A 27,128-nucleotide genomic window follows, 5' to 3' on the forward strand; every position below is an offset into this window, starting at 1 on the left:
TCCAGTCTGTCTTCAATGGAGCAAGGAATTACATCTCAAGTTGTCTGCTTTGGTAGTGCCGTCCACTTTTCTCATGACTTTGAAGGTGTTCGCTTGAAAAACAAGATGACATTGTTTGATTTTCATTCATCTGATCTTTTTTCACGACTAACTGAACACTTTTTCAAGCTGCGCGTTATAATCAACAGCGCTTCGTGTGTTACACCTAAACAGATTTCACTAAATAATTAGCAGAACAATGTAATTTGATGGTCAACGCTTATTAATGTCATTTAACACAATTATTTTTTTTTTAGTGTGCCTGTTTACAAAGAGACACAGCCTAAACTGGCTCTTTTTTCCAGATTAAATATCCTTCCATTCCATCTTGACTGGGATCTGCATTCTGTTTGAATATTAATCCATGTTGATGGCTGTAGTCATGGCCCGGGGCCTCCTCTGTTGTTGCTGAATTGGTTGTGGTTGCGCTGAAGGCAGCTGCTTCCTGTCTACGTAAGACCCCTTCCTGCCAACATTGGTCTGGCAACTTCCTTGGTTACTGAATTTTGGAAAAAGTAACTTTGGAATTAACCCAGTTTGCTAATTATGGTGGGTCTGTAAAACTCACTTTTTTGCATCTATTATTTAATTTAACTCTAAAGCAGCTACCCCTGATCATTTTTCACAGGAAAGAATCATAGTTTATGCTCATATCATGGAATCGAACATCATTTTACTCCAAAAAGAAAGGACAAAGGTTGGAATTGCAGCGAGAAAGTTTGTTGACATTTGCATGCATTGCCTAATGATTATGAGATGTAGAGTCGCGAAGAAGTGTTTTGCACTTCACGTTCATGTTTTTACATAATTCGCACTTCCGATATCACATCCACAATGGGAATACCAGGAACAAACGAGAATAGAAATCACTGTCTCTGACTCTATGTCCCACAATGCAATGCGCAAAACTGTCAACAAACGAAGTGTTTAAGATAAATATGAAAACAAACTTTCAAGTGGCACATTCAACCTTTTCTTCTCTCTTTTTGTAGTAAATGATATTCAATTCATTAATCAATGAGGCACGCACTTTGATTTTATCTAATAAATAACTTACAGTAGGTAGCAGCTTTAAGTATACGGTAGTTCTGTTTTATCGTTTCAATGTTTACGCTATAACACAGTATCTGTGGGGAAGTTTTTTTTATTTTTTATTTTTTTAGTCCGTACAAGAGTTTGTTTTTCTGATGATGAAGTAAGAGGATAGTCTGAGTCCTTTAATGCATTCAATAGATAATATAGTTAACATCAGGTGTCAAATCATCCAATTTTTCTTTTTTGGTCCAAAGATGTGTTTTATATTGCTCATTATTAGAGATAGCATCAACAGAAAGGGTATTAAATGACTTGTTGTGTTGTGGCTAACTAAAGATGAACAAATAAGATTGCTTGGATTACTAAAATAACTTTAGATTTGAAACTTCTGAATCGATTGATTGTGACTCAATTCAATCCATTAATAAATTAAGAACACTTGAAAGAGATTTATTGTGGCATGGACCAGAGTCGCCATGTAACAAATCAAGGTAAACTATTTAGACAGGCCATTATGTGCAATGAAGTCAAATGTATCACAAAGTGACTTGACAGAAAAAGTATTGATGAAATTGTTCCAGCACTGACACCAACATTTTTTGTCCTGCTGCAGGCTGACATTTTGCAGCTGGTGACTATAAGCACGGATGTGAAATTTAGTATTGGGCACTTAATGAAGTGTACAATACTAAATTTCACTTTTTTTTTTTTTTTTGCAGTTATTTTTCACTTTGGCCTCAAACTGACAGTTTTTTGATTCAATACGACCTTTTAAGATATGTTTTATTCAACAACAAAAAAATAAATTAAAAAAATGAGAGAGTGAATCACTGGGTCGTGTTCACACTGGTTCAATTTGTTCCAATGTTCTGTATAAGTATGCGGGTCATTCTGCGTTTTAAATATTTACACTCATTTATCAGTGTTTTTTTTATTCTGTGATAGGAGAGAAATATGATGTTTAGAGATGAAAGATTTTCATTCTTCCTGAAGTTTTCATTATTGAGAAACTCCAAAGTTTTCTACCTTACAATACGTGAACACTGGCCTTCCCACTGCTCTTCACTCCTGCTCCATCTAATCTAATGACTTCTTTCATTTCCTGCACACGCCATCAATATTGTATGCTAATGTTCACATCAAAGGAAAATTCAATATCAGCACCTTTAGTAAAACAAACGAAACCGCAAACAAAATTATTTGCCTGACAGAAACAACTCAATGTTTTTTTCTTTCTTTCTGACAATTAAATGATGTTTAATCTTCTCACGATATATCATCAGACTGAATATATTTGTCTCGGGCTTTTTCCTCTCCTAATTTCTTCACTTTGATTTATGTTTATATAACCGCCGGTATATTAAAGAGCTGAGGATACATGCAGTGGATGGGATTTTTCTGCACAGGTGTCGAAAACACAATGATCCTCGGCTCATATCTGTTTGGCATTGAGAGCCATTAGTGCATGCTATGCATATCTATCAAGAGCCAACACATCCAGGCTGTGTATCAAACTAGATAAACAGGAGTTTATATCAAACATCCAGCACTGTCAAGCATGAAAGTGATGCATTTTCAAGCACATCTCTATGTCTAGAGATGTGCTTGAAAATACTGTAGCGGCTGATCTCGCTCAGCTGTCAGCAGGGGGAGTCACTCTGTTTCCCCACTGCATGAGGATATAAGTCATTCTAATAACTCATTACAAGCGTTTACATCAGTTTTTGTGATAATCTCCAAACAAAGATGTGCAGCGAGTGCCTCATAAAGAGACGCAAGTCACAAATTATGTCTGAACTCACTGGTTTTGTACCAAACTCTGGGGCGGATTCACTAATATCTGAAATCAAGGGTGGTAAACCAGGTGCGTCCCTAATTCCTTTGGTGGCGCTGTTTCCTCACCTGCTGTGGGGAATGAAGATTTTGCTTGTTCAATGTGAAGAGGTGAGTGCACAGAAGCACAAAATTACATTTGAAGAAGTTCAATTAGAGGATGGTGGACTTGTCTGTCTGCTGCACAAACATTTAATAGTGTAGAAAACAAAATAAACGAATAAAAATGTTGCTTGGTCCTGTAACTTTGCTTTTAAAACAGGCGGATTTGGTAATAAACCGTCCTATTGATCTGTTGATATCATTGATCTGAGTTAATGCAGCAACAGAGTCTGTCAATCAGTCTCTCAGCACCGTTTGAAGATGATCTACTGAGCATCATCCAGCAGGTCTGAGCTCCTGAGGAGTCACGCACGCTCATTTGTGAAAATTGTGCCATTGCCGCGTAAATTACGCATGCTGCTCCGCTGATTCTGGCCTGGCGCTCCTGCCATCAACGCGACACATGGTCAAAACATGGAGAGGAAGATACAGGAGCTCATTGGACCTGTGTGTCCGGACTCCGGAGCGACATTTGTGGATCTCCGCGCACAACATCCTCTGCAGTGCAGCCACTGGACTCCACACGTGTCGCCGTGGGTGCACGTCCAGATTTTTCTCACACACACACACGCACGCACACACACACACACTTAACTCTGCATTTTCGTACTCAGTGGCTGTTAATATTGTTTTATTGTTATTTTACTTTTTTTCCACCTCCGCTGTGTTTTACTGCAGCTGATCTCTGCGTGTGTGTTTGCACCTACTATTTTCCTGTGCTAAAACAATCACCGCAAACATTCCAGATTTGATGAATTGCATTGCGCCCACTGCATTAATTTATTTGCAATTCCTCCTCCCATTTTTTTGCTTCCCTTGTGAGATCCGCCTACGTTACATATTCATCAGTGGGGAACGCGCTCAATGGATTGAGGGCACATTTTGAGGTGCAGCAGCAGCACACTCCTGATTCCCTGGGGTTTGTACCCTTTATTACTAGGGATGTAACGATTAATCGTAAGGCAGTTAAAAATCGATTCATAGGTATCACGGTTGATATCGATTTTCTGAAAATTGAATCGCAGTACTTTTTTTAACCATCTATCCACAAGTGTAGGCGGCGGGCGGAGTCTGCTAATACTTTCTTTCTGGCTGCCTTCTACTCTTAAATATGTTAATAAATGATTCATTACCCCTTTAGCACCGAAAGAATATCTGTAATATTAGTTGAATATCTGTAAAAGTCACGTTTTTCTATTAACTCTGTCTGCTAGCATAGCCTCTCTTCTTCACTGCAAGATATCTGCATGCCAACCGACCACTGGGTTACCAGCGCCCTCTGCTGGTCCAAACAAATATGACGTAAATCAGTGCAATGACGGTTTTTTTTTTTTTTAAAGTCCAATTGTTAAGGCACAAAATACATTTTCAGTTGCACTTTTAAAAGAAAAAGAACTATTATGCAGTTTTGCATTGTTTATTATAGAATCAGAATTTAAATTAATAGGCTTCATTTTCATTTGTATTATTCCTTTATTTATTTAACTCAAGATTTATTTTTAGTTAAATTGCAGTGTTTTGAATAGTTTATCAAGGAATTCTTTTGACAATGAAAAATATAAGGAAAATAATACAGTATTTTATTTCTAAAAAATTTGTCTACAGTCCCATTTTGTAAATGAAAAAATCGTGAGAGAATCGTATCGTGAACCCAGTATCGTGAATCGAATCGTATCGGGAGTTGAGTGAATCGTTACATCCCTATTTATTACTGTGTGAAGTGACGATTTGCACACGTTTTAATACCCCTAAACCTTTAGTGAATCTGCCCCTCAGGGTATAAAAGCGTCAATTTCTTCACAAACTGCTGTGGAAGCCAGACGTGTACCCCACAAAAACAGGTGGGTGAATACTGAAAGGATGATGGTATGAAAACGCGCACCAGCTGTGATTGGAGCATCCGTAGCCATAGCAAGTGAACCCATCTTCCCCCTTCTGCCATGTGCAGAGTGTTGATAAGAGACATCATCCTACTGACTCATTAATCAACTGTGAAATGTACAGCTACCTGACGCTTTTTTCCGCTTCTTATTCCCATGCCCCCAAAACCTCCCTGCTACCTGCCTCTTCTTCTTCTTCTTCTTCTTCTTCTTCTCCTCCTCCTCTCATCATCTGTAAGAAGGAGAAACAAACTGTACCACACAATAATTCCTTTTGAAAAACAAGAATCTGGGAAAAAAAATCAAAAATAAATAAATAAAATCCCCCCAAAAAAATCCCCACTCGCAGATTTTGTCGTCTCAATCATTCCCTCACAGTTTGACACATACAGCCATCCACGCTCACAGTAGGATGACAACAGGAGTGATTATAGTTAACTCGACCACCAGCTTGCACTTTAAGGTTGTGCTGCAGAGCACTTTGCTCCACTCACAGTCACAGCAACACCTGCCTAATGCATTCCTCTTTTGGTGTATTTTGATATTATCATTTAAACTTTTCATCTGACATTCAACCCCTTGCACCCTAAGTTCACTATTTTACCTCAAAAGCACCTCATTCTGCTTTATATCAAGCTGTTCCAGTCTGTTTGATTAATATCTCCCGTAAATTCCTACATTTGCTAATTGGTGCTATTTTAAGGTTTCGGCGGGTCTCCTGCAGATACAATTTGTTCAGTGCTGAATGAATGCAAATCTGGTGTCTTTCTTACCCTAGCATTAACTCCCCCACCATACCTATTCTCCTGGGACAGGCATGTGTGTAGAGAGGGGGTTTGAATTCTGATGAGTTTATTTGCATTTCATACATGTCAAACCATTAGTTTATTTGCAAGTTGTTGTTTTTTTTTTTTTTTTTTGATTGGCTTTATGAAAAGCTGACAGTGTAATCATTCACACGAGGTGTCATCACTATTTTTTCTGGGACGTAAGCAACAAACTGACCAGGTCAAAGAGTAGATAAAGAGTAGATAAAGAGCCAGCAATATGGGAATCTTAAACAGGAAGCCCATCGAGATTTTAGATGATTTAAATAAAACATAGGATCAGTCACATGCAGAAGTATCTCTAAGGATATCTCTCTTTGGCAGCTGACATAAAAAAAAAAAATATTGAAGGTGTGTAATGTCTTTATTTGGTATATATATAGCAAAATATAGCAGCTTTACGGTTTATTGTTCTATTGCAAAGTGGAAATGAAATGATAGTGGACATTCACACTAATAAAACCTGTGTATGTATGCATGCCTGCTAATAAGCTAATTTTGTACCATTTTGATTTTATACCTAAAATATATATTAAACATTCATTGGATGCAGCGCCCTCTACTGACAGGTCACCGCTGACATCCAATCAGATTCTTGTATTTTAGGACCTGTGCTGAGTAAAATGCTGTTATGGTTTTGAATCCGAAGCCATTACCAGAGGTATAAGGCAGCTGCTAACGCTGCCATCTGTTACTATTCCTCCATTCTCCAATCACATTCCTACAGTAAGATATTCAGCTACATTGAAAAAAATGTATGATGGCATAAGTGACTGCAGGACCAGGTATAGAGTAATTCAGCTGTCCTGGTGGGAAACAGGACACGCTCAACGTTGGTCATTTCAGCAACACTTTATTTTGTGCTTTCATGAAGATCTGCATTCATACGTGTCAGGATTGCATTCCAGATGAATGGAGATTGGGTAGCTCTGCTCTATAAATGATGGATCAATCTCCCTTTAAGGTTGTTAAATATTTATGCACAGTTAAAAAGCCTTTTCAAAGATATTGTTATGTTTGTTCAAACAATCAAAACACTTTGATCTGCTTTGAGTTGAAACGAGTAAATCTGTATTTTGTGTTGCTTGGACCAACTTTGAAGCTTTTATAATAATTCAAAGAGACTGCGGCACTGGTAAGGAGACATACATAAAAAGAAAGATAATGACATGACTCGTAGATTTGCTTGCAATTGATGTATTCTGTCATTGTATTTCTTAAAACATTTCAAAATTTGTCCGATGCCACAAGGGTGTGATTATACGTTTGAAGACCATTGACCGGTTCCTATAATGGAACTGTCTGCACTTCTAAGATCATAATTGGTCCTTTTTATTTTTTATTTTTTTGGGTTGACGGATAAAAGAGGACTAAGTGCGAGCAACAAACATCAAACATAGTGTGATTGTTTACAAAAATTGAACGTGGACTTCTCAAAGAGAACATGTATACGTTGTAATCAACTCTGACATGTCGTGTTTTTCTCAGCCCCTGGTTGTAACCTCACCAGGGTGGGGAAATTGCTGTAATTTCTGCCAGACCTGCAGAGTCAACCAGTGCAACCACAGGTAACAATAACACATGGGTTTCCCCATCCGTAACCTATGACACACTGTAAACCTACAAAAAATGACCCAGTGACGATGGTGTGTTTTGGTTATCCGTATACCCTTGATTCTTTGGTTATTCTGTTTTAAAACCAACTCAAAATAACAAAAAAAAAACCGTGTGGTTATTTTGTTTTACTGATATAAAACCAAAACAGAAATACAGAAATATCAAAAATCAGATAAGCAACTTTTTTCTGTTTTAATTTTCTGTTTGTGAGATATTTGGACATTTACGGCGAGAACTGAAGTCTGCTGCACCATGGTTCCCTCCACAGGTCCTGGACCAGGTCTCCTCACACAATAGGATTGTTTAGGTTGTATTTCATCAGTTTTCTTGTCCTGCTCATCTTTTCATGGAGTCTGTGTATTTTATCTCGTAAAAAGCTGCTTTGAAACCAATTCGAACTACACCGTTTTTGCAGTATTTGGTTTTTCCGTTTTCCTGTTTTTGGTTTTAAACTAATAAAACAAAAAACTCGTTTTTTTCTATTTCTTTTATTTGGTTTTAAAATGAAAATAACTAAAGAACGAAGGGTACATGGATTGTGACACTACACTACTACTTTTGCTAGTGTCAAAAACAGCTTTTCCACATTTAAATCTTTTTTGCAGAGATAATGTCTGAGTGGTTTTTACAAATAAGCAGTTCAGCTTATTGTTGTATTGCAGTCAAATGTATTAAATAGGCTTAAATTACCTCCTCATAAGCGGACGCTAACGAGGAGTCTCATCAGAAACAGAACTCTGTCTGAGTGTAAGACTCTCTAATTGAAATCCAGCAAATTTTACCTTGTGGAACACTTTTCAGTCGATGGGAGAGCCGTTTGACATACGGGCTGGCTTCATGACAAGCCTGTGCTAATAATATTCCTCTTACTACCACACCCACAGGCCCATATGCAATAAACACTTACTGTCCACTTTATTAATAATACGTGCACGCTGCAATTCTATCTATTACAAGAGTTCAACCATGAATTGGACTTTAACAAGGAAAGTTATAAGCTTTGATTTTCAAAACAGACTTCAGTTGAAATATCTTTTAAGCACAGTCATTTCTCTATTTCAGCCATTGATCCAAGTCATTTACATGGGGAAGATGAAGCCTCTTGCAGCTTACTTAAGATGCATAGCAGGGTACACCATTGGCCGGCCGCCATTCACTTCCCATTTTGCAGTAGTCAAAATAAGCAGAAGGGAGCAAAAATAATTGTCTTGGTTAATTCTTCTCACACCATGGGGCCGTTTCTCTTGGAACTAAATAAGCACAACGAGGTACACGATCAAAGACACCACCTAGGTTATTAAAAAAAGCTCAAAGGAAACCATGAAAGTCATGTTTTTGGATTGTGAGAGGGAAATCAGAGGACGCTCGTGTACGCCAAGGAAGCAAATGGAAACTTCTCACTGTCAGAACATATTGTGGATTAAAATACCTTTAGAAAATAGTGTCTCCGGCTTTAATAAGAGGCAGCGTTGGCTGATTTGTTGCTGAAACAATGTTTTTTCCAGGATTGTGGGCAGGTCCCACACATGCATCTTCCGTGAAGTTATTTTAAATCTCTGAAAGTATTCTAAAAAATCTAAAAAAAACCAGCTGCTGATAGTTATCATATAAAATCTTAGTGTATGACTCATAGATCAATGGATTGCATATCCTTTTCTTAAAAAAGAAAAGAAAAAAAGGTCAAACTTGCTGCTTGAAAGTTGTCTTTATTTCCACTGTAAACACATTTTCGGGAAAAATTTCAAGCATTGCATTGTGGGATGTGGATTCCACTGAATGGATGCATTGAAGTATTTTTACTTAATTCTTAGCGTGATTTCTTGTGTTTTTGCCAGACAAATAGGACAGTGATTCACTAGACGCCATTTTTGCTTTAGTTAGTAGATATTACCTCACTCTGTGTAACATTTACTTTTACATTTTTATATTTCTGTGTAAACCTGAAAATATTTATCTGTCATTGATTTGCCATAACTTTCAGCTTGTGGAAATGCTAGCAATGTGCTGGGAAGTCACTTAGGTAGTGTTTTTGGGGGCAACACAGAAATATATGGTAAGAATGATGTAAAAACACTTCTTCTGTCTAGAGGACTTCACATCCCACAATGCAATGGGCAAAACAAAGCAATGTCTACAGTGGAGACCAAAACAAACTTTCGAGCTGCAATTTCAAGCATTTTCCTAACTTTTTGCAGTCAACGATGTTAGATTCATTGATCTATGAGCCATCCGCTATGAATTTATCTAATAAAAAATGATAATAGGTAGCAGTTTTAAGAAATGATCAGAAACATCAAACATTTGTTAAAGGAGCATGCCGTTAGCAAGATCATCCATCAATCAGGTGTTCACAAATCAAAGCTTTTGTAAAGTACGAGAGAGGCCCTTGATGGGAAATATTCAGCCGTGTACCTTTGAATTAAGCTCACTTCTGCAGCTCTCTCCACAATCCCCTGCTTTAAGGAAAAGGATCATCTTACAGCAGAATTGTTAATAGTGCATCAAGTGTACCTAATGAAGAGACATAATGGTGTCATTTTATGAATACATGCATATGCAATGTTGCTCCTTTATTCTAATGACAACAAGGCTTTTGAGGCATGGTTAAACGCTTCTATAGCTTGATATGAACATTTATGACTTTTAATAGATACATTTATAGACTGGGATCTACAGAAATGTGAAACGGTTTCCCTAAAGTATTTGTGGTGGAGGATCGTAAAAACTGTGAAGTCTCAAAAAACATAAAAATGCATAGTCTATGTAGGGAAAAAAAACGTTGCAGTTACACGGAATGTGCATCATAAGAGACTTTTCCTCTCCATGGGGGACATAAAGTGAACCCTGTGTAAACACAGGTACGCTGCAGTAAGCAAGCACGCGCAAGCACTCACACTCGCAGCACAAACTCACATAAATGATGGCTTTCCAAACAGTTTAAACTTATTTAATCTCATCCCTGTATACATTCTCTGCCATCAAACCTTAATAGACAAATATAAATGAAGATAATGAAGGCCTTCCATTGGTATCGATACACATCTGTCCTTAGCATATGTCTTTTCAAATAACTGGGTATCAGCAGGTCTGATGAAAGAAAAGGGATATTCTTTTATATACAGAAAGACATAAATATACACATGTGCAGGTGGACATATCGCGAGCACCCACAGTCAGCAACAACAACATCTTGAATGACCATAGAATCATTTACTGTTAACATCAGCCCGTTTTTAATGGTTTTCACTGCCTCCTGGAAAAGTACACGGCTGCACTCAAAATGAAAGATCTGCACTGTAGATTATGGTCACAGATACTATACCAACACTTAGAACACTGACTAGGCTGGAGAGTTTTAGATTTTACACGAGGGTTGAAGAGACGGAGTGTTATCATCCGCAACACCAATGCCTAGAAACACGGGGTCTTTACGTCCAGGAGAACACATACAAGGTCTCTCTCTTTGTCTTTTTTTTTTCTCCGTACCTCATGCGTGTTCCTTTTCTTTCTGCGACAAGTTCATTTTTGCTGTTCATTTGCGCTATCCCTCCTCAGGTGAAAAATGTGCAGAAGTCTTTGACGTGAGCAGCTTCAGTCCTCCGGGGTTCATTTTTTTTTGTCTCAGTGAGATAGAGAGAGAGAGTTTCCCCAGAGAGCGGCTTCATTCCCCTTGAATCCTTCGTAAAGTAAAGCCATGTTGTCCTTCATATTATCACAGTTGTGGTCTGCGCGAATGACACATCAAATGAATGACAAATTCACAGTTTTAGATGATTTGGACCTTCTTTTTTTTTTTAGCTTCACAAATGTCACTTATGTCATCTATCCAGAGAGTCAGCCTTCTTAATATCACTCCCTTTAATACACCTTCTACATTTGGAATCAGCTTGTGGGTGGATGACCTCTTTTCTTCTCCTCCTCCTAGCGCTTCTATAAGGCATGCTGAGCCAGGACCAGCGCCAAAGCCAAACTGGGAAGCAGAACCCAGAAGCTGGCACACAGACAAGCAGAGTGATCTTCTCCCAGGTCCAAGGCACCCATTTGTTCAGGATACTGAGCAGACAGAAGGGGGGGAAACACAAGCAGATATTTGTAAAGGTTAGACATGACTCACACACTCATTTTGATTCCCTGTTCTGACATTTGATAAGTTATTGGAGAGGAAAAACTCAGGCGATGAGACACGATAGGGTCAGAGTTGAAGAAACAAATGAGAACTTCAGAGTCAGCATAACGTGTAAAAATTGCGGGGCGGCGTTGGCACCATTCCCTGTTTGATCCATCAAATGTTTCTAAATGTGAAGTATTTCCTGGAGGCCCTGCTGCTCAGTCGTCTCCTGCTTCTTAAACAAGCTGGAAACAAAGAAAATCTTGTGGGCTCATCCCCCCCCCCCTCCCCCCCTCCTCCTTAAATCCATAAGGTTGTGCCAGAAACATCTCTAAACAGCTTTTTAAACCTATCATTACAGACTTTATTTACAAGAAAATGATGCCACAGAGTCAAACACACACTCGTGAAGCCAACATTAGCTGTGGATTTGCTTTCAATATTTTATAAACCAAATAAAAACATGTTGCAAGACTTTATTGTTTGACTGCGGACAATCCAAAATACAACCATATTTGATCCAAAGCACAGCGAAGAATAAACTTGCGTCAAGATGCTGAAGGCATGCGTTTTGCAATGCTCCTCAAAATGCAGTAGTCATGGGTGGGAATCCATTCAGATATTAAATTATACGACCTCCAGAGCCTCCCTCGCTGTGATATGCACACCACAATGGACTTCATTATATGCTGTTCCACCAAATTGTGAGTGTTTTTGAATACTTTTTTCAATTTTCTCAGATCATTGTAACACAAAGCACAACTATTTATTTCCTTCAAGTTTAAGGAGCCCCGGCACAATTTGCAGGAGGACCATTTCCAGTCCAGCGCTGCAATACAGAAGCCCATCATCAGGAGCATGAATCATTTTTCTCAACCTCCACCAACATCCCTTCACCTGATGTTCACCAATTCGACCTTTGCACAGATTGCAATCTGGTTCATTTCCCTGTGCATAGACACACAATAGCTTCTGCACGATCATTCATCCAAACTAAATGAATGAAAAACACGTCATCAGAAAAGTGTGGAGACAATTTTTCTTTTTTCTTTTTGAAGATTGAAGATGAGAGACGAAACAAGCGATGTTCTAAATAGCTGCTGCTATCACGGCACCTTGGCTTGTGTATTCACACTTACAAAGAAATGATTAAAATGACAGTTGCCAAAAGAAGGACGGGTGGGTGGAGGGCCAGCAGTGAATAGCTTGAGAATGCACCAAACACATCCGTGACTAAAAGCCAATTAATTAGCAGGGGCAGTGATGTGTGGCAGCAGCCTGTTGACACGAGTCCAGATCTCTGGCTGCAGCCAATATTCACACATGCACTCCGGCAGCAAGGAAGCCGCACGTACGCATACACAAGTGGCTGAAGCACAAACGCATGCATCCACCGTGAAGAAGTGCACTCAATGTCAAAACATGGACTCATTTGCCTGCGCGTCAACAAAGACAGAGGATGGAAGCCGTCAAAACTATTTATTTACCATGTTAGGCATCTTTCCCACTTATCACTGAACTACCAACAGCATATGTTTGCATCATCAATCAGCACATTGTCAGATTTACAGTGACATGGGGACACACTGCCCCAGGACAGTTATTGAGTAACTCTGGATTATGTAGCTTCTGTCCACAGTTCATTCTACTCATTGAGCTGAAAATCAACAGTGGCAGTGTTATAGTGACTTTGCACTCGTTAGCCAGTAAAGAGGATGAACTCTAATATTTATACTAGTCATTTAAAAGCTAAATGTTAATGAAAACAAAAATAATTTCCTCTATCTGCCAATCACAAGGCCAATAATGTAACTATCACAGATGAGCCAATCAACCCAACATACATCATGGTCAGGGGTGGACTGGCCATCTAGTATACAGGGCATCGTCCCGTTGGGCGGTTGCCCGGAAGTGGGCCAGTCCAGTCCGCTACGTTTTTCATTTTTTTTATTTTGATGAGCGAGTGAAGGCAGACATGGTAACAGGTGGCCAAAAATGGTCCAAAAGTGGCAAAAAACGTGGCATGAAAACAGTGTAGAGTGACTAAAATGGGCCAAAAGCGGTCAAGAGTGGCCAAAAATGGGCAAATAAAGAGGAACCAGGTGGTATGTAATGGCAAAGGGTAGCTTAAATGGACAAAATGTGGCAAACAATAGTGAAAAAGGACAAAAATGTGGAACCAAAAGAGGCTAAATGTAGGGAAAAAATTTAACAAGTGGTATTTATTAGGAAAAAGTTAACGTATTTGGATGAAAAGTGGCCCAAATAAAAATGATAGAATTTGGATAAAAGTGTCAAAAAGAACTTTCAAAAATTGACAAAAAATAGGGGAAAAAAGGGTATTTATTGGCAAAGGGTAGCTAGAGTCTAAAAAAAAAAAGTGTCAGAACTTTTTTAAAAGGGGCAAAAATGGGACAAAGGAAGTTGCAGAATGTAAATAACGGGTTAAAAAGTGTACCCCTGTTAATGTTTTCTGGTGGAATAACAATAAAAATGAAGACATAAAGAGGCACATGTTGAGCATCACTGACTAAATGTGGTGTGCTCTGATAATGGAGAAGGCTGGTCTGGACAGAAAATGCCAAGACATCTGTCAATGTTTTCCTGCCATACGTTATAGAAAATGCTCAAACAAACGGTTAAATTAAAGAATAGAGTATTTAGATATGCAACCTCCAAACAAACTCAGGTCAGAAAATACTGATGCAGAAAAAACTTTGACAGCGCTATCATGGTTATCGATCGGTCTGTTGTTATTTCTACAAGAGACAGTTGATGAATATAGATTATTGAGGCAAAAAGCCAACGTTTATTAAATGTTTATGTCACCTCAAATAACAATGTTGATGAATGAATCACACTCTTTCCTCTCAGCATTTTCCATCAGACATCGCAGATGAAACAGTTCTGAACGTTGTGTGAAGATGATAGCAAGGACATTGAAGCAAAGGTTAATTCATTAATAATACATTTATTATATTGCTTAGTTATGACCATCACCAGCCCTCCATAAGCAAAGCTAAGATAAACTAGATTAGAGAGGAAAATATAAAAAGAGAAGGCTGTGAGGGGAGGGGTGCAAGGGAGAGGGAGTTAGGGGGGACATTAAAAGGAAGGACGAGAGCCAATTGTGATGTCACTGTTGTGCCATGAAATAATATAGTAAGAAGTATATCAAGATTATTTGATAACTTCAATTTAATAACAAGTTAAAAAAAAAATGTTATTCTGCTGCCATCTGCTTTGTTTAAATTTTATTTGATGTTTTTCTTACTTTAAGTTTAGGCCTTGGAAACTATAATTATTTGTGCTCTGGTGTAATTATTCAGTTCAGAAAATGGATTTATGTACAGAAATGGACCAAATGGCGCTAAACCACCACCGCAATTCTCTTAAAATTCATGTTTGAACTTGTTTTGTAAACTTTATTATAATGATCTGTAGTTTTTGTTTCTTTCTTAAAAAAAAAATACATATATACAATTTTAAATGACTCTGAGCTGCCTTCTAGCGGCCGTATATCCAGGGTTGGAGTAAATTATAATTTAATCAATAATATAATCATAATTGTAAATGGAAAAATCTGTTTCTGTTGTAATCGTAAATTAATTGAGTTCAGATAATTGAGTTTGTATTTGGAATTGGTATGAACATTCTATAAAAACTCATTTAAATTGAATTGAAACATAAAACCATGTCACAGTTCTATGGTTTTCACACATACGTAGTTCACAATCAATAAAATATGTTTCATGTTAACTTTTCCCAATACTTGCCAGTTCTCTTAAGGATCATTTTATCAATTAAAAAAATAAAAAAATGTATATATATATATATATATATATATATAAATCTAGGGTTATACTGACAGAGGCTCAGACGCCCACACCAAAACTATTATTACCAATATTTTCATTGATTAGGAAGCCGAACAAGGTAACCAATAGATCAAAAACAAATTAGATATATTTCTAGTATATTTTACAGCTGATTTAAGACTTGTGTCAAACTGACTCGTTATCATTAAAGATGCTAACACAAGAGGATTGTTACATTTTATGGGCTTATTTATTAAATGCTCAGTAATTGTGTTTAGTTGAATTTTAACTTTAGTAATTGAGAACGTAATTGTAATTGACTTTCAGGGGAAAAATACAAATTGTAATTGGAAAAAAAAATGCCAGTCAACGTAATCATAATTGACTTGCAATTAAACATGGATCATTAAAGACGTAAATGTATTTGAAAAATGTAATTGACACCAACCCTGGCAGTATCCAATGAAAATAAGGGCTTTACTGAAATATATGGACAGATCACTTGAAATGGACATGTTAGAGAGAAATGAACCCATTGTCTTGATATGAAATGTATATATGTAGTTGTTTTTTATTGTTTTAAGTGTGAAATATAATATCTATTTTGTGTTTTCAGTTAAAGCCCATGTCAGCGATCTTTAGCCATACAAACAATGTTAGGTGGTTTCAGTCCATTTTGTTGTTACAAGTCTATCTCATTTTCACACATGCTGTATTTTAATCACATTGAAATAGGAATGTTTATGTAAAAAAACCCAGCCGCAGGAAAGTTATACGTTAGGGCTATCATCCCTGGGCTTGATACAAATAAACCTAATCTGTTTGGTCCTCAAGGAGCTGAAAGGACACGATTGATCCCTTGCATTTTACACACTGAGCTGTACATTAAAACCTACAACAGCTGGCAACATTTTGAATATTTATGCATCAGAATCATCTGAAAAGAGACACTAACGTATATAGGGAAGGAAGCATGACTGGCATGATTGCAGGCCACAGATTATCCAGTTACTCTTGGGTATCATGGAGATGCTGTCTATACATCAAAGTTAGAGATTATTCCACTCAATTATAGACACACGTGCATGAGTCCATACGGGCTACCATGAAATTTCCAGCCATGGATGCAGCCAATCCTCTGTCAAAAGGATTCTAACCATAACAAAACTCCCTCAATTTATCTGCCATGGAAGTTTGACAAGTTTTAATTGCTAAGCATAGTTGTTGGAAAACGCAGGTCCGCCCAAAATCTCCCCACCAGCTCCCTCTCTAATTATAAACTTCCTGCTTGAGTAATCACACGTCTTATTGTTTCCTAATTACCATTTTTACAATAAATTAAACACAGTGCTGCTGAGAGACAGGCACCGAGCTGTGCATCAATACCGCCACACACACACGCACACACACACACACACACACACACACACACACACACACACACACACACACACACACACACACACACACACACACACACACACACACACACACACACACACACACACACACACACACACACACACACACACACAGCCTTTGGTGAAAGCACCATCTATTTCCTTCATGCCATCAACTTCTCTTAACATACATCAGTTATCGTTATCAGGGTTTCTCCTTCATTAATTTCCCCCTTTACCACATTTTTAACGTTTTAATTTGCAATTTTAACAACAACAAAGATTTCAGCATGATAAACCAAGCTGCGTGACTTGAATGCAGGGTGGCCATTTAATGGCTTCATATAGAATGTCTTAATAGGAGTCCGTTATTCAGAAAGCACATTTGCATTATTTTGATCTGGAAGATTGTGTGGAAATTACACAGTCAGCAAAGGCTTTAGGTGTGCTATTCGGTATTATTTTGCAGTATTTGCACAAACAAGAATATAAAAATATGATAAAAAAAATGTCTTTGCAGTAAATTAAAAAGATTAGATACACTTTTTAAAATTGAATATTTTCTTTTTAGAACACTTCCTTGGCTCAAAGTTCATAGTGACTTTTTTTAAAGAGATGAGGACGCAGGGGCAGAGGGGGAGTTTGTGCAATGATTCACAAAGAAAAAAAATCCACTGACCAAACATCCCTGCATTCACGCATTGTTGTAAAAATCCATATTTTCCCGCAGCAGATGATGAACTCAGTTGCAGTTGAGTTGATTGCAGTCTTCTGCTTAGACTGTATTCAGGAGAGCACGGGCCCTGGGCCAATATTTTACAGCCTATAATCCAGATTAAAACCCCCAACCTCACATTTCTTTCACCATTTCATTGTCGGAAAGTGAAATATGAAATTTCTATTGCATGTCATCATCTTGGGTGAGGCACAAACTGTCTTCCCATAAAGCGCTTGTTTTGATGTGCCAATGGCTTTAACAAGCAGGGAGATTCAGTGTGATATGAATGCTGCATCATCGCGGCGAGCTTCAAGATTTTGGGACAATGAAATCCTCCTTTCATAGATGCAGAGGGGAGAATTTTGTTTGTGCTTTTCTTTTTGTTTTACTTGCGGTAGTCTTTCAAAAATAAATTTATGCAAGGAAGTTGATGGGATGTCATGAAAATGTATGGAAATCTTTAAGCTTGCAAACAAACAAATTAAAATAAAACACATCCATGCGCATCTGTTTAAATGTTTTACAAAGCAATGACGTTAAACTGAAAGACAAACTTTAAGATGTACACACTTTGTACCAGAAGTCATTTTCAAAAAAAAAGAGTAAATGAAAACTCTCCATTACTTTCTTTTTTTTTTTGCATTTAAATACATCATTTGTCATGTCAATGAGACAATCAATTACCTTTGGAATGGTGACAGAAGGATGCTCTGAGATGCCTGCAGACCAATCAGGCTCTGTCTTTGACGTCGCCGTGGGAACTGGGACGGACACAGTTTTGTTCTGTGGAACGTCTGTCCCATAACCGTAGACCTGAATGGCATCTCCTGCAGAGACAGAGATAGAAAGTCATTTGTTTTTTCTCCGCCATCTCAGCGAGACGCCAGCGAGCAGACGGAAAGCTTTGAGTCAACGTCTTGGTCCTCTGCCCATACTTCGTTAACTAAGGGAACGAAGCAAGGAAGAGAGGAAACATGGAGCCGGTCACTTTGTTTGTTTTGCAATATTGATACGTGTAAAATCATTCAGAGCTGTGGTTCTCAAACTTTTCACAGTCCCGTACCCCTTCAGGTATTGAACCTGAATCCAAGTACCCCCTACTCCTGTACGCTTAAAAAACAACAATGTAATGTTACATGCAAAGTAGCCCTACGGTGAAATTTACTTCTGATTTTGACCTATCTTGTTGAGGAATAACATAAATAATTATAATCAATAAAACATCTTATTCAGAATGATCACTCGAAGTATTTAATTAATTAGCCTTGTGGCATTTTCAGTGAGAAACCATCTGTTTTTTTTTTAAAAGCGCTAAATGATTTCCAATGCATTATTGATATTATTAAAAAAAATCTCCCAAACGTTTGTTGTTCGTCACCCTGAAACTGTGAAATACAACTCGCAACAACTTCAATGAGAAGAGCGAGGTTGAAAGGATGCACAGAAGTCTGCAGTGATTGGCTGAATTTGAAAGGCTGAGTCTGAAATTGTTCATTCTCACGCAGTGTCTTGTTCTGTATTTTTTTGTATGTTTTCATTTGTTTGTCAAAAATCGACTGAATGCGGTTCCACTGCGTTACGTCTCCGCCGCGCCACCAAATGAAGCTAAACAGGAAATGAAGCACGCACTCCGCAATAAAATAAAAATAGTATAAAATATACTTTTCAAAATAAAACACTTCAGATTATATTTCAAGTAACTACATCACCAAAACTTCGTAATGTGTAAAAACAAAATCACATTCACTATATTGTTTCCTCTCATATTATAATTGCACAGTAAACTGCAGCAACTTTGATTTAGTTGATGTTTTAGTGGTGCAGTTTTATCTCTTCTCTGTGACTATGACAAATCCAGAGTCCAACCTTCTTGTTCTCCTTCGTTAGGAACACTGACCTGTTTATCTGTTTGTTGTTGTGTTTATAACACACAACTTTAACTGCGTTCTTGCGCGATTATATAAATATCGCGACACCACAGTCGTTCAACCGGAGTGCACCATGGCTCACTCAAAACGCAACCGGTAGGGATTACCGGACGGCGGGGAAAAACCGGATCGGTGCCGTGGCGCAGCAGAGACGTATCCAGTGGAAACCCCCAGTAAGGTTTAGGTTTAGTCACGTGACCTAAACTGGCCAATGACTGACCTCTCACGTGACCTCAACTGGCCAAATAGGGGCGCTGCGTACAAATAGAATGTCGGTATATTGATACGGCAAGTGTACAAATAGCCATTGTCTTCTTTTTTAATTAATGTACCCCCTATGACAATTTGCGTACTCCACTTTGGGAACCTAGGATTTAGAGCTTGGTGGATTCAATCTGCCACTGGGAAGCTGCTGAGCCTTTTAAATAGCCAACAAATTACCAATAAAGCCTCATGTTTAATATCATCAGTCATGCCTTCTCCTGACCACCTAGCAGGCTAATGCATTCAATTTACTTTGTAATTATCCTTCCATACGAACGTCCCGCAGAGTCACAGTGGACACACTTGTCAATATTTAGCTTACAGCAAAAGCCTTTTTTTTTTGTGCTGATAGTTGCTTACCAGCTACACGCTCACCAAAACAGTTGCAAAATGTGTGCACTTGAGACGATGAGTTCTAAGTGTTTAGCCCACAACACAACGATTTAAAGGGAGCAAAGCAGTCAATTGAAACTGAGGACGGCCGTCTGTGAATACATGTGAGCACTTGTGTATCTACAGCTGCAAATGCACTGTACGCTTGTGTCTAAGTGCGTGTGCGAGTCTCTGCAAAAACGTGATAAATTCCTGTTCACGCTTTTCCAGCGAGATACGGCAGAAAAAGGGGCCGAGTACCTTTTCGCTGCTCATCCATTTAAAACACTCGCCTTGTTTCTCTTTGTTCAGCCCGAGTGAAGGCAAGGCATGTAATTGCTTGGCAACAACCTCCATTATAAGGTCAGCATGCAGTGATGACTTTGAATAGATTTATGTGAGTGATCAAATTCAAAACATTCCCAAACAAGGGAGAAATGGCATTTTCAAACTCGCACCCAAAATGGGAAAGGTAGGGAGTGCACATGCATAATCAGATGGTCACAGTCACTTTTCAACAGAGCATGACCACATGCACACTGTATCATTTCTCTTCATAGACCTTCATTTATAGCTCGCAGAAAGAAGCCTCGCCTATGTTGTTGTTTCTGGCTGACACCTAATTTAATTTTGAGCATAAAATTAGGAGCATATAGAAGTGCTTGAGGAAAGAACAGGTGGAGGAGTGCAGCCACACACGCACACACACACACCCACAATGTTACACGTCTGCTCGTCAGGGTCAGCTATCACTAGTGCTACTCCTACAGATGCTGTAAAATGGAAGAATAAAGTCATAAATCAAAGTAGTTGGCTGGAAGGCCTCCACCCAGGATGTTTTACTGCTCCCAACTGTTTCGCCGAGTGATTAAGCTCAATGCTAATGGCAATTCCATGTTTCAATGACTTCCGATAAGTTTTCCTTTAACCCCTTTGGCATAGCCTTCATTCTCCTACCTGCAGGAATTGATGCATTAGTAGATAAGGGAGGAAAGAACAAGATTAAATGAGACAGAAAAGGAGTTTCAGACAGTGGTTGTCATTATTTAAATCCTTTCAAAGGATTGCTCTCTGCCAACCTCCTCTAATATTTTTGTATGATATGAATCCAACTTTTTCCTGGAGGCACTACTTCAGATATGATGGGCACAAAAAGATAAGTGTGTAAATCTCTTAAAGCTGCAGCTATTAGATAAAATCATAGTTTATGCCTCATTGATCAATGAATCCAAAATAATTCACTGGAGAAAATTTTTATTTATCCTTACCGTGATTTCTTGTTTCTTCGCCAGACAAGGAGGACAGTGGTTCGCTCGCACCATTTTTGTTCTAGTTTGTTCCGGTATTCCTCGTGATATCAGAATAAAGTGAAAACATTTCTATGCATTTGTTTACGCAACTCCACACCCCACAATGCAATGAGTGAAATGTCAACGAATACTTTACTTGAAGTATTATATACAAGGCTGACGTTACGCTGTCATTATTATGACATGACACCTGTCATTACCATTAATGAGGTGTCATGAAGGCTGTCATTAAGTGTCGTTTGTTACCCTAATCCTAACCCTAAGGCCACTATATCCCTCCACCTAATCCAAAAAATGCCAACATAGCTCCAAACGTGTCAAAATTTCGCGAAAGGTGCCATAATTTAGCTGTTGATGTATTATGTTTGTTGATGATTTTAGATGTTTTGGTTTTTCCCGACTTTAATCTTCTTATTGATTTTAAGCTGTTGAATGTTTTCCGTTGCACGTTTTGATCATGTAAAGCACATTGAGTGGCCTTGTGTATGAAATGCGCTATACAAATAAATGTGCCTTGCCTTTCCTAGCCTAACGACAAATAATGACAGCGTAATGTCAGCGTTATTTATAAAACTTCAAATACAGTGTTACCCACACTTTTGAGTGGAAATTTCAACTTTTTTTTCCTTTCATTTTGTAATAAATTACATTTGTTTTCTTTATCTATAAGGCACAAGCTATTATTCTATCTAATAAGAATAAATGGGTTTTTAATTTATTAACCACAAAGGAATTTACACCCACGCTGAGGAAGTAGCGGCCCCAAGAATTAGGTGCGAGAGAAATAATTAGTATTGAAAACAAGAGAAAAAACAACCAGTCGTGAGAGAATGTAGGTCCGCCTTAGTGAGTGAAGATGTCGTACAACATTTCTCCAGAGCGGATTTACACTTTCAAAGACACATACTCAGAACAGTTTTGCATTGCCTTCCAAAACACTTGCTGCAGGACCAGATAAAGGCATAACTATCAGGCACATTAGGAGAGAAAGCTTATACGGTTATATGGCCTTCATGCTCAGGAACCTCTCAGTGCACTTCTCTCCGGTCTGAAAAGCACATCCACGTCTAAAGTGTAAATATTTGCACCTAGGGCGAGGCATGCATTATCATCAGCTGACAAAAATTTGGACCTTGGAATTCCGCTCCCAAAGAAAAAAAAAAAATCTATAAATCAGTTGGGATCTCTTTAACTACATCTGATATTTTTAGTTTTTCTTACTGCCTATCATCAGGATGGAATGTATTTTACAGTCATTTTGTGTTTGTTGGTGTCCTCCCCGGTGTGTTGAAGTCTATCGCCTGTTCCCTTTGACTGCAGAGAGGAGATGCTGCATTTTGTGCTATTTTCCAAGACGCCTCCTCAGCTCCCCACCTCATCCCTCATCTCGCACACTCAGCTAAAATGGTAACCCAGCAATCTATTGAAATGGTCAGAAAGCATTATCCACACAATAGAACATGTTAAAAGCAGCAGTGTCGTGCAGTGCTGATGACACTGCTACGCTGTTGCACATGAGGAATTTGCTATAATTTACTTTCAGTATAACAAGAGGGAGGATACGTAAAGGATCCCCCCCCCTGCCATGCTACAGCCTTTGTTACAATTCAGATGTAGAGATATTATATATATTTTAGCTTTCTTGATTATTCCTTTTGCACCAATCTGTTCTTTTTCATGACATTTTCCTCCTGTAAGGGATAAGCCCCTTAACTCTCTGAGAGTCAAAATGACATGCAAGTGGTTTCTTTTGCATTAAAGTCCAGGCAGATCTTGCCCAAAGGACGGATGAGAAGTGATAAGAAATGAGAAACTGAGAATATTAATTACGACTTAATCAAAAGGCACATTCTGACGAGAAACCATTAGAGCTGTAGATTAGATTGAAGTTCACGGCTCTTTCAGTGACTCTTCTTTTAGAACATTTTAGACGCGTGTTCAATGTCAGGATGGCTTACTTAAGCACGTGTTTTCTGTGAAGTAGCGCAGGAAGTTGAGGCATTCTTCCTCCTGGTTTCCACTGCCCTTGCAGGTGCACCATGGAGAAATGGTCCAGTTGGAGATGCTGCTGTCAACATAGTTAGGAGTCATGTCTGTCCCTGTGAGCGACACACAAAAACACAAAAACAGTTTGACTTTTGTCAACTACTAATTCTTATCATAGGTGTCAAATGTCTTCCGCGATGCAACGGTCTAGGGCAGGGGTCACCAACCTTTCTGAAACTGTGAGCTACTTCGTAGGTACTGTATAGACCGAAAGTGCGACCAGTTAGAAAAGCAATTCTTAAATATACTAAATGTCCACAGTTTCACTTTAATTAGAGGGAAAGATAATAATGAAGGCTTGCAGTCACTTAAAAAAGTAGGAAATGTTTAGGTTTCAACATGCAACACTTTATTTCTCCTAATTTACGCAGGATCATCATTTTAATTACATTTCATAGTCAATGATCATCCTACTATTTTACGAGCTAGTACCAAACAACTTCTAACTCATCATAAAACATTTGTAAAATGTAACAATTATGTCATATTTTACAAAAAAATGACCTTATGTTTAAAAAATAAACAAACTAAATCTCATATATGTTATATTGTATATATATAACATACCACAACCCGTACACCAAATCTGCAACACTTAAAAACATTTGTCACAATGTTTCAAATAAACATGTTAATTAAAGATGTTTAATTTAATACTAAAACTTCATTAGCAGTGTTCAACTTTACTCAGTACTAAATACATCTCTCAAATATATTGATTTTTGTGAGTTTGAATTCCTTATGAAAGCCTGGAGGGTTTTAGTCAGATTAGTAAACGAAAACTAAAGATAATTACGGTACATTTTTGTGAAAAGACACACTCCAAATTTGCTGTAAATATTTCCGCTAAAAACACATTAACGGTCACTAATGTAAAATAACACAACATAATAAATAATACATAAATTGAAGACTTAAATATAGTGTTTTTCAGGACTGGTCATACACAGTTTTGGTGCGAGGGAATGTGTCTACTTTAGGTGTAAAGAGGCTATTACATGACACATATTTTGTTGTTTATGAAGCAATGTGTTTAGTTTAAATCCAACACCACTGCAGTGAAACATTTACCTTTTAAATGTCTCTAAGTAGATGCTTTTAGTGGGAGTCATGAGTGTTCAATGCAATTTGTGATGCATTTTCCAGAGAAATCCAGGAAGCACTATAGTGAATTATCTCTTTATAATGCATGATTTATTCGTAGTGGGGATTCGAAGACTGACACTTAAACATTGACACTTTGGCAACTAGTAAGTTAGAGAAATAAGTGTTTGCAAAACCTACATTTTGAAGTGTACGTTAAGGTTTTTGGATGCTTCCACATGACGTGTCTTCTACTGGTTAAAGTTGAAGAATGAAAGTAGCTGTCTGTGAATATTGTTTGTGCCATGTTTATTATGAGCAAACAGATGGTCATCAAGTGTTTTAATTAAGTAAACAGACTCTCATTGCCTCAAATCCCTTATCTCTTTCATGTCCGGCATACTGCAGCAGACACGAGACCAGGAGGAGAGAAATAAGAGTCTGACGATTAGTCCGTTAGTCGCTCATCAGGAATCATCCAGCAGCAGATAATGGGCAGTGATGGACATGAGATTAATCACATCATTGTATTTAATTAACTGTCCATTAACTTGGATTGAAAAAAGCTTTTCGTTTAGAAGTAGTTTCTAAAAAAGCATTACTAAAAGTAAAATGCTTTTTTCTGTTCAAAAATTCAAGTAGCACAAGGAACTACTCTAGACATTTAACATTGCCTTACTGTCGATCACACATTTCAATAGAACCTTTTTTTTTTTTTTAGCGTATTTGTCTATACTATACTATAAGTACCGTATTTTTCGGACTATAAGGGACACTTAAAATCCTTTAATTTTCTCAAAAATCGACAGTGCGCCTTATAATCAGGTGCGCCTTATGTATGAAATTAACTACTGTGCTTCAACATACTGAACAGAAAAAGTGAGTGTATTGTTCTGTATTTTATGTGTTAAACCTGAACAATGTTGAGAATTATTGTTAATGAGTCGAATAAAGTTTGACTTATGTGACTATTTTATTTCGCTTAATGCATCTTAATAATAATAATAATAATAATAATAATAATAATAATAATAACAAACCGGTGCGCCTTATGATCCGGTGCGCCTTATAGTCCGAAAAATACGGTACTAATATATTGGTTTAAATAGCTCCATGAGTCATCAACTTCTTCCTCTGTCAACTCACCAACACCTTTCTATAGCAGCTTTTAACGTTTCTCTTTCTCATGCTCGCTTCTCCTCTCTTGTATCCTGTTCCAAAAATATAGTGTTATCCACACGCTTTGCTTTGCAACAATTTTGCGCCCCAAAGACCAAAATCATAATCAGATAGGCACACCTGAAGCGCCAGTTCATAAAACCAAACATTTCCCATTTTAAAACATGTTAAATTTGTTTTAGTGAATTTAATTATAAATCCCACACAAATCCAGCTAAACATCAAATCCTCTGCAATTTCTAAAGATTTGGTGAAGATAACAAAATATTTGAACAGTATTATTTAGGCATTACTTACCTCCAGGTGCTATTGGTACGGTTACCAAAGTATGTAGTGTGTTAGGGTTAGGGTTAGGTTATAACCAGATATTGCAACATTTTTTAGGGTTAGGGTTAGAGTTAAGTTTAGGGTAAGGTTTAGTCTTAGTCACGTGACCTAAACTGGCCAAATAGGAGCGCTGCGTACGGATAGAAAGTATACGGATAGCCACTGCTTTATTTACAATAAAAACTCCAATAGAATTTACCACAACAAAACTTAGGTGAATATTATTCAGGTTTAATGCATTTTTACAAGTATTAAACCAGTGTGAAGCACTACTGACCGATGAGCCTGGCGTAGGAGGCCAAACAGGCCTGGTGATTGTCTTGATTGGGACATGTGCTCATGCTAGGTGAAGGCACCCAGCAGTTCACGATGTAATCAGCCAGCCTTGATCTGCAACACAAGCATCAACACAGGACATGATTATAAACAGTAAGCACACACATTCACTGGGTTCCACTGTATTTTAACTGCCTATTGTGACCAATGTGACATCCTGACATGTCATTTGAATGTTATATATAAAAAGGATGCCATCTTGTTTGGGATTACCTACGCCGAGCAGCCAGCTTCTGTCTATGTAAATAAACAAAATCATGATCTAATTTGTAACATTTAAGAATGATTCTGTGATATTTAACAATATGTAAGACTTAAAGCCTGACAGTAAATAAAAAGAGGTTTCCAATAACCCACAAACCCCAACCAGTCGAGGCAGATACAGTAGTTGCCACCTCTGAGCCTGGTTCTGCTGGAGATTTATATCCATTAAAAGGGATTTTTTTTGTTGATGCTTGTTCATGTTTCTATAAATCAAGTTGAATTGAATTGAATAGTATTTTTGTTGACAATATTATAGTGCAATATGTATTTTACACTGAGAAAAATGGCATTAAAACAATAATGCTCACCATGTATCTGTCACTGTAACCAGATCAAACAAGTCAGGTGTCATGTTACTATCGCCTGACACTTAAAAACGCAAATCATGCAATGTAATATGTATATGTGCTATATAGTAGATACTATTATATAGTTATATAATTCATAATAACATATACTACAATATCATACAATATCAATATGTATTATGTTATTATTATTATTATATCAATAATAATAATAATCCATGCATCCATTTTCTGATCTGCTTGTTCCTTTTTTCAGGGTTGCAGGGGTCTGATGGTGTCTATCTCCAGCTCTCATTGGGCGTTAGGTGGGGTATATACCTTAGATAGGGTGCCA

The 27,128-nt window shown here is 37.8% G+C and overlaps 1 protein-coding gene across 1 annotated transcript in view; it reads right to left on the reverse strand.

Annotated features, from left to right (window-relative positions):
• Positions 1–10,264: 10,264 nt before the first annotated feature.
• The window catches only part of LOC114470033 (GDNF family receptor alpha-2-like), an 88,201-nt gene continuing 71,337 nt past the window's right edge, over positions 10,265–27,128 (reverse strand). Inside the window, exons 5-8 of the mRNA XM_028458022.1 lie at positions 26,164–26,276; positions 23,210–23,350; positions 18,062–18,204; positions 10,265–11,386 (exon numbers count right to left, since the gene is read on the reverse strand). Of these exons, the coding sequence (XP_028313823.1) occupies positions 11,264–11,386; positions 18,062–18,204; positions 23,210–23,350; positions 26,164–26,276 (520 nt within the window). The 3' untranslated portion in view covers positions 10,265–11,263. The remainder of the gene's footprint in view (positions 11,387–18,061; positions 18,205–23,209; positions 23,351–26,163; positions 26,277–27,128) is intronic.

Source organism: Gouania willdenowi, chromosome 9 (genome assembly GCF_900634775.1).
Source record: "Gouania willdenowi chromosome 9, fGouWil2.1, whole genome shotgun sequence".
Lineage (NCBI taxonomy): Eukaryota > Metazoa > Chordata > Actinopteri > Blenniiformes > Gobiesocidae > Gouania > Gouania willdenowi.